The sequence below is a fragment of the Struthio camelus genome, chromosome 1 (genome assembly GCF_040807025.1).
Source record: "Struthio camelus isolate bStrCam1 chromosome 1, bStrCam1.hap1, whole genome shotgun sequence".
Classification (NCBI taxonomy): domain Eukaryota; kingdom Metazoa; phylum Chordata; class Aves; order Struthioniformes; family Struthionidae; genus Struthio; species Struthio camelus.
In genome coordinates, this window is record NC_090942.1 from 199,457,666 (window position 1) to 199,466,655 (window position 8,990).

The window sequence follows — 8,990 nt, forward strand, 5'->3', positions numbered from 1 at the left end:
GCCGTGGCCATCGCTGCAGCGGCGGGGCAGCGGGCGGGCGGGCGGGCGGCCGCGCCGGGAGCCGGCGGCGGCGGCAGGGGCGGCGGGCGGGCCAGGCCGCGCCGGGAGCCGCCGCCGGGCCGGGGCCGAGCGCGGGGGGCGCGGGCCGCGGGGCGGGGGAGCCGCTCGCCCCGGAGCTGCCTGGGCTGTAACATGGCTGACGGGAGCCGCGAGCGAGAAAACAAGGCGAGCGGCGGCTGAGCAGAGAGGAGCTCGGGCGGGCGGGGGCGCAGTTCAGGGGAACTTTTTTTTCCAGCCGCCGTGGCTCGCCTGGGCCAAGGGGCTGCGGCCAAGGGGGTTTAAAAGTCCGGGCGAGCGGCTGCCCGCGGCGGGCGGGCGCGGGGGTCCCCGCCGGGGCTCTGCCCGCTGCGCCGGGGCTCGGGCGGGCGCTGGAAGCGCGCCGGCCCCCCCCCCCCCGCACCCATCCGCTCCTCCACCCCCCCCTCCCGTCTCCCTCCCCCCGGCTGTAATGGCTGAACGTGTGCGCCAGGGTAGCGAGCGCACTCACACAAAGGGAAGGGAAGGGAGGAAGGAGCCATGTTCTGCGCGCGCGGCGGCGGGGCGCGGGCGACGCCAGCAGCGGCCATTCCGCGCCGCCGCCGTCGCCGCGGCCGGGGGGCGCCGCCCGGCCCCCGCCGCGGCCCCTCGCCGGGGGTCCCGCGGCCTGCCCTCCCCTCCGCGCCCGCCGAGCCGCGGGGCCTGTGTGTGTGTGCCTGTGTGTGTGTGTGTGTGGTGCCGCGGGGGGGGCTGCCTCCTCGGCGCACAAAATGGAAGGAGCCTCGGCGGCGGGTGACCTCCTCCGCCAGGAGCCTGCGCCATCGCCGGCGCTGCCGCCGCGCCGCGCCGGGGAGCGGCCCCCGGCGGCCGCCACCGACCGCCGCCGCGGCTGGTCAGGCCGCCGCCCGCCCGCTCGCCCGGCCGCGGCTCATGGCGGAGGGAGGCCGCGGCGGCCCGCGGTGCCTCACGCGCGGCGCCACAGGGCGCGCGGGGCCGGCGCAGGGGCGCTTTGTCCTGGCGGCCTGAGGGGCGGCGGGGGAGGGGGCCGCCGGCCGCGGCCCTCCTGCCCGGCAGGCCTGCTGCGGGTGTAAAATAAACTTCTGCAGCTTCCTCCTAGTGCCAGCCCTTTTCTTTTTCTTTTTCCTTTTTTTTTCCTCCCCCCCCCGCCACCCCCATAAAGCAGCTCTTTTTTAGGGGACTTCCTAAGTTTCCCTCTGCCCCCTTCGAGGGGAAACGGCCAAAATGGCGGGAAGAAGGCTTTTAAACGCCAGTTCGTAGCCGCAGCGTTTCAGCTGTGCCGCGTGATTATTTATTTATTTATCTATCTGTCTGTTCATTTATTTATTTATTTATTCCCCCCCCCCCCGGCTGCCCCAATCCCTGAACTGCGTGCGAGGGCCCGCGGCCACCGCGGCCCCCAGCCCTGCGCGGGGAGGTGCCCCCCGGCCGCCCGCCATGTGCCACCAGCTCGGGAAGCGTCTCCATTGCAGGCTGGGGCTGCTCTGGCTCCTGCAGCCCGCTTGTTTACTTGATAGAAACTTCAAACCGGACGTGTTTAGTCACAGAGCAGAAATCTGTTTCTGTCTATCCGCCAAACCGATAGGAAATACTGCTTCTGTGGCAATGCGGGCAGCTAGCGTGTGCTGCCTTTTTATTTTATTTTTTATTTTTTCATTTTGACTCCTGCTGAAGAGCAGAGTTTGTCAGGGTGCAAGTGGCTTTTTCCAGGGAGTTGTGAAGAAATACTCTGAATGTCTGACTTGGGTGTGAAGGTTCCAGGAAGGTGTTTTTCCTTCCCCCCCCCTCCTGGTCCCTGAAAGAGTCAGGATAGTCCTCTCGGTGAGCACGGTTTTGCTAGTCACATGTAAAGCGCTGTACTTTTCAAGTCCCTGACTTGGTTATAACATGTTTGATTGAGCACGGTGTTTCATTCCTGTGTTTCTCAGTACGCGTACAAAGAGAGAGTATGTTCTTGCAGTACACTTAAAAGAGGGAGTCAAAACAGATGACCTACAAAAATAAAATAATGCTGCTTTTTTTTTTTTTTAATGAGCACCAAAGGTCTGCAGGGGTGGGGAGTAGAAACACATGCTATATGGAGAAAGAATGTAATAGCTGAGACAGGATACGAAGGTACTCTTTTTCTTTAAATATAATTATTCCTTTCTAGCATATGATATAGTTGCAGTAATTCGGGAGCACAGTCTCTGTTGCGTTGATGCCAGTACTTAACCTACGAATTGCTTGGAGGGGATATTTTTGTTTGTAGGAGACTAAAAGTGTAAGTTGTGAAGGCCCTTTGAGGTTTCAGGTTGCTTGTATCTGCCAGGTTACCTCAAACAGTGATGGTAGAAATGTTAAGCAAGTTTTCCAGTAAAGAAACTTCTTCCCATTATGATATTCCAGAATACTGCTCTGGCAGTTCTTGATTGGCATGATCATTCTTTCTTTGTAGCCTTCTGCCATAGTGGGTGGGATTTAAAAGTTTTAAAGGTGTTTTTTTTTTCGTGATGTTGCAGAAAATCATCCAAAATGGGCAAAGGTGATCCTAAGAAGCCAAGAGGTAAAATGTCTTCATACGCCTTCTTTGTGCAAACCTGCCGGGAGGAGCACAAGAAGAAACATCCAGATGCTTCAGTGAACTTTTCAGAGTTCTCAAAAAAATGTTCAGAACGATGGAAGGTAGGAATAAGTTAAAAAAACAACCACAACAAAAACCCCTTGAATAAGTACCTGGTGTAAACTACTATTTGAGATCGTAAATTGTTTCCTTAAAAGTTAGTTTTTAGATACATGTGCAGTGCAGTTGTAAGACTAATGGTAATTATCCATTGTTCTTGCCTTACCTTTATCTCCCCCAACTCAAAATTTGCATTTGCTTTTGAATCTTAGATTCTCACTTTATTGCCTTACAGACTATGTCTTCTAAGGAGAAAGGAAAGTTTGAAGATATGGCAAAGGCTGACAAGCTTCGTTATGAAAAAGAAATGAAAAACTATGTACCTCCTAAGGGGGAAACAAAAAAGAAGTTCAAGGATCCAAACGCACCGAAGAGGCCTCCGTAAGTAGATATCCAGCTAGGCTATCCTGTGCACGACTATCATACTGGAGTATATCTGTAAAATAATCTTTCATCCAGGTTTAAAAACTTCAGAAATACAAGACTATGTGGTTTTTCTGACTGGTGGTGTAAAGATAGGTTGAGCTTTTCGTTATGAATACTAGATATTGGTGTTGGGGTTGGTCAAGTTTAGATAAAGTTGGACTAGAGTCAGCCTTTAAAAGCAGATGCAAAAATCTACACGGTCCTGACACACAATTCCTCATGATTTTTCCAGTTTTTGTGAGTGGACAGTAATTCTTATCTAAAATGGCAGTAACATTCCTGACTCCATCCTCACAACCTTTTGACTTGAGCAGGGTCTTTAGTGGGCAGTCCATTTGAAGTTAGAGATCTTGTATGAAACAGTTCTGGAGAATTCAAGCCTCAGTCGTAATAAAAAAGACTGCTAACCTTCAAATTCTGCCAGTGTATAGAGAATACGTTGTAGAGCTACATCTTTATCTCTCTTTTTGTTTAATGGAGTTAACGCTGTAGGGAGTAAGGGAACTTCCTGTACAATTTTATGTTTTCATTTGGGCTGATGCTGTCATCTGGAAATCCTAATTTTCACCACAAATATTGTAGAGTATGTGTTGTTTCTCTGCCTTTAACAGTTCTGACCTAACATTTGCTCCCCTAGTATTGTTCAGTCATTCTCTTTTTAAGATTTTCTCTGCATACAATATGTAAAATTAGCCTTTCTTGGGGTCCTGCCAAAAATTAGACCAGATGTGCAGCATGACTTAGGAACAAGGATGTGTTAAGTTTTCAGAGTTCTAATATCTTCCTTTGTAATTAATGTTTGTCTCACTTCCAGGTGCTTTTACAAAATGCTTTTACAGTGCTCTTAAGAAACAGTAACAAAGATCATAACTCTCTGTATCTATTGTAGTGGATTAAAGTCTGAAATTAAAATCCTCTCTTCTTTCTCCTCCCCCTCCCCAGTTCGGCTTTTTTCTTGTTTTGCTCTGAGTTTCGTCCAAAAATCAAAGGAGAACATCCTGGTCTGTCCATTGGGGATGTTGCAAAGAAACTGGGAGAGATGTGGAACAACACCGCTGCAGATGATAAACAGCCTTATGAAAAAAAGGCTGCTAAACTGAAGGAGAAGTATGAAAAGGTAAACACGGATGTTTATGGTGAAGGTTTAGGGAGAAGAAACCTGAATTTAGGCATTTTTCGTTTCTAGTATTCTCTAATATTTTGTGTTATAGTATATGATATGGTAATGACAAATGTCATGATGTTTGTAGGAAAATATAACTTAATGGGCACGCTATTAGTTGTAGCACTAGATTGCAGTCTTTGGTGTTGAACTGTTTTCATTTATCTGTAATTCAGGACCGCTGATGATGGTTTAGTAGATATTACCGTATCTGTATTGGCTATTAAAAGAATAGGTCTCAGCAGTATGTGGGTTAAGGTAGTAGCATGAAGCAAGGTCTGTAAATAAAATAGTTCTCTCTGGTTTTGGAGGTGTTGGGTATTGAAGAACATCCCTGACCATTAGAAAAATTGATAAAAATAGCATCTATTTTTAGTTTATTCCTTTGATAATTACAGATATTACAATGCTAAAAAGATGCTAGTTCTTAGACATGTGTTTCTCCTGTTCCTATTTTGTATCTGTCTCCTTTCTGGTAATTAACATAATTAATGCCTATGAAGACAGTTGTCATACAATTTCTTGAAGCATTAAGGGTAAATCCTGCCTTAACAGTTGGGAACTGGTGTCACATGTTGCACTGACGGTAGTGTGTAACCAAAGAAGGGAATATGTGTTAAGATGTACACTGATAGTGCTTGACTATGGGTCAGCATACACCTATAGCTAATATATACCATAGCTGTCCGTCTGCATGCTGTGACCTTTATTTGGGTCACAATCAGGTTAGAACTGTAGCATTATAGTGAGGAAGGTGGCTCCTTTACCTCCTAATTATTTGCTGGAGAGGAACTGTAGGAGTGGAAGGTATCCCTTCCTGTGCAAATTTAAAAAAAAAAAAAAACAAACTCACCAATATGGGAATTGTTTGTACATACAACTACATCAAACAGCTCATAAGAGACTTCTAAAATAGTAGAATTATTAATATTCATTCCCAGATGTTTTCAAATTCGTGAGTCTTGTTTCTTAAAAATGGGTTTTTTAACCTCAGTATTTCACTGATAGGCCTTTGACTGTTGGTGAATTTTGTATTTTCTAAAAATGTAATGGTAAGCTTTAAGGGAGTTTGAAAGAACTATGAGGTTAATGGTGTAATATATACTGGATAAGGGAGCATTGGAAGATTTGAACTGCCTGGCTAAAGGTGTTGACATTTCTCTATTGCCAGTATGTTTGAGAGTACTATAGATAAATTCTGTAACGTATTTGTTTTCATTATTTGGGTATAAAGCTGGGTAGCCTAGTTTTTTTTCCTGGCTTGGTCTTCTGTGGACAGTTTTAACTGGCCTAAGACAGAAACTTGAATTTTGTGCATTATAAACCACTAGAATAAATTTATTGCATGCAGAAGGTGGCACTGTCTACCCTTTAATCAAAGTTCTTGTACCTTTTATTTTGTAAACTTCAGTTAGGCAGAATTCTGTATAATTGCTCTTCGCTGAGGCATAACATTGCAAATATTAGGCTGTGTCATTCTGATGTGTTTTGGATGGCTAATTATAATTTCGTGTCTCAGATAAGGATTTTTGTGTGCATTTCTTTAGCCATCATAGAAAATAGGAGTAGAAACGGACCTTGAGAGGTTTCCCTACTTCATTCCCCTTACTAGAAAGTGGGCTCAGCTGTGCCTTTATCATCCCAGGCAGCTGTTTTTCCAGCATGGAGATTCCCCTACACCCATGAGCAGCATGTTTTGGCGCGCGAGGATCATTTCTGTGTTAGAGGGTACCTGTTTCTTTTGGGTTTTTTTTTTTTTTTGGTGTTGAGCCTCCGTTTACCCTGTTGTAACTGAAGCCACGACTCCTGGTCCTATCCCAGTGGACAGGGAGAAGGTGTTAATACCTGAGTGGCTCCAGGTTCACAAGTATCATTTGGAAGCTGCCCAGAGCTCTTGACTGGTTAAATCTTTGAGAGATTGTTCCTGCTTTTCTCCTCCAAGGATATTGCTGCATACCGGGCCAAAGGGAAGGTTGATGCAGGCAAAAAAGTAGTTGCCAAGGCGGAGATGAGCAAGAAGAAGAAGGAGGAGGAGGAAGATGAGGATGAGGACGAAGAGGATGATGATGATGAAGAGCATGAAGAAGAGGAAGAGGAGGAGGACGAGGATGATGATGATGATGAATAAGTCTCTTTTAGAGCAATTTCTTTCTTGTCTATAAAGCATTTAACCCCCCTGTACACAACTCACTCCTTTTAAAGAAAAAAAAAATTGAAATGTAAGGCTGTGTAAGATTTGTTTTTAAACTGTACAGTGTCTCTTTTTTTGTATAGTTAACACACTACCGAATGTGTCTTTAGATAGCCCTGTCCTTAGTGGTATTTCAATGGCCACTAACCTTGCCTGGTACAGTGTGGGGGTTGTAAATTGGCATGGGAGTTTTAAAGCAGGTTCTTGTTGGTGCACAGCACAAATTAGTTATATATGGGGATGTAGTTCATTTTTCATCTTCAGTTGTCTCTGATGCATCATAAAAATAATTGTTGTTCTGTTAACTGAATACCACTCTGTAATTGCAAAAAGGAAAAAAAAAAGTTGCAGCTGTTTTGTTGACATTCTGAATGCTTCTAAGTAAATACAATTTTTTTTTATTAGTATTGTTGTCCTTTTAATAGGTGCCCTTGAAAAATCATAGTTTTTTTTTCTTTCTTTTTTTTTTTTTTTTGAGGGGAACTCATCTTTTGCTTTGTTGAATGCCCATTTGGGATCACGTGAATATTACAGTTTTCATCTTTCATATAACCAGCTGATAAACAAAGCTTTGATCTGCATACCCTGCATAATCATGATAGGGTAAAAAAAAAAGAAATATATAGGCATATGATGAAAGAATATTCTTCCGTAACTGGAAACAAAACAAAAATTCAATCTCAGCAAACTGATATTTGTTCAGATTTTTGTGAAATGTAATATTCTATTGAGTTGCATGAGTTTACCAGTCTTGGAGAGTCGAGAAGTATAGAGTTCAGTTTTACAGTAATGAAATACTTCTGGGGGGGTGGGAGGGGACATGAAAAATTTGTCCTGGAAGGACCCATAGGAAGAGTGTATGTCCATCCAGTGGAGAGACATTTACATGTGTGACTCTGTTACCATGTAATGGAAGTTGTATTTGTAAATCTCTGAACACTTGTGACAGATGAGCGTACCTAAAATGTGTAAAGTTAAAAGCATAAAATTACCATATTTTTTGGTGACAGGTCTGGTGATGGCCACGGGCTTTATACCATGAAACTCTCCTGGTAGCAAACGGCCCATGAGAAATGATTTTTCTTTCTAAGATTTCTATAAATGGTACCATTATTATTTGTTAAATCTATGTAAATTCATATTTGTATTCTTGAAATTCTAGTTTTAGCCCTTTAAACAAAGTTGTATATTGTCTCAAATTGAAAATGAGATAAGATGTATTTTTCCTGTTAGGTTTTATACCGCACTCTTGATGTTTGCCCATTTTTAAGTTAAATATAGCTGTATGGAAAAGTACATTTTATTAAATTTTGCATTAAAAAGTGAAATGTTTATGGTATACCAACAATGTCTAATTTGGTCAAATATAGTTCTCTTCCAAAACCAAAGCTAAGGGGTTTTTTGCATATTTAGTAAAACTTCAAGTGCTGGCAACTGTAACTATTTTCACATATACCTGCTTACCAGTTTGGGGGACAATTTGGCAATTTTGTGGTTACAAAATTATGGTTCTTCTAAGTGCCAGTGTTTAAAAAAAAAAAAAAAAAGAAAAAAAAAGCATTCTTGTAATTTTACACGCTTTTGTGATGGAGTATTGTTTTGTTATACAATTTTGACTTTCAGATTCTTATTTCAATTTGCATTTATGTATAACTTCAGGAGAAATATTGAACATCTGAATCCTGGATGATACTAATAAACTAATAATTGCAGAGGTTTTAAATACTTAGTTAAATGGCTCACTTCATATCCTAAAGGGTTTTTCTGGTGTTGGTGTTTCCAGATATAGTTACATCCTTGCTTTCTGTTTCAAACAGAAGAGATATGCCATTCAGAAGGTCTCTATATGGAAAGCAGTCAACTTAGGGCACATTAGACCTCTTTTTTTTCTTTTTTTTCAGACTGGATATTACCCATTCGAATGATGGTAACCGGTTACAAATAAATTTTCTGTGCTGAAAGGTTTTTTTTTTTTTTTTTTTTTTTTTACTTCCCTGAGTCATCAGCGAAAAGCTGATACGTTCCTTGCTTTTCGAACGTACTTAAGAGCCCTGTATCTTGTGCCTTTGTTCTCGGTGCTTGATGTTGACAAATGTAACTTGGAGAATTTATCCGATCTTAAAAGCTGAGAGGCAGGCGCTTACCCCCACGCCAGTCAAGGTGGTTGGCTTAGCTTCGGGGTGAGCAAATTGGTAACAAGCACAGCATGCTCAAGGCTGAAGAGCACAGGTAATGGAGGTGTCTATTATAAATGCTACTTTCTGAGAAAAAAGGACCCAAAATAATACTCTCAATAGTACTCTCGATATTCATGTTGACTGGTGGCGGGAGGTGTACTAAAACCTCCGGAGAATGACACCGTTCGAATGGCCGCACTTGTGAGCGGTGGGTGCCTGCACGTAACATCAGCTGACCCTGAGCGTGTATATCGGACTGAAGTTTTTAACTGTGTCTTCTAGAAACTTCTTTTGAGACAATGAAACCACTATTTCTGG

The 8,990-nt window shown here is 43.8% G+C and overlaps 1 protein-coding gene across 12 annotated transcripts in view; it reads left to right on the top strand.

Annotated features, from left to right (window-relative positions):
* HMGB1 (high mobility group box 1) overlaps positions 1-8,218 on the top strand; it is a 59,644-nt gene extending 51,426 nt beyond the window's left edge. For 10 of the 12 annotated variants that reach the window (XM_068930122.1, XM_068930121.1, XM_068930125.1 and 7 more), the window contains 4 exons: positions 2,556-2,718; positions 2,952-3,097; positions 4,085-4,259; positions 6,247-8,218. In XM_068930122.1, coding sequence (XP_068786223.1) covers positions 2,569-2,718; positions 2,952-3,097; positions 4,085-4,259; positions 6,247-6,432 — 657 coding nt within the window. In that variant the 5' untranslated portion in view covers positions 2,556-2,568 and the 3' untranslated portion in view covers positions 6,433-8,218. Of the gene's footprint in view, positions 1-1,495; positions 1,876-2,094; positions 2,170-2,555; positions 2,719-2,951; positions 3,098-4,084; positions 4,260-6,246 lie in introns of those variants that run through there. The other 2 variants (XM_068930130.1, XM_068930132.1) reach the window with 2 other exon arrangements.
* The last annotated feature ends 772 nt before the right edge of the window (positions 8,219-8,990 follow it).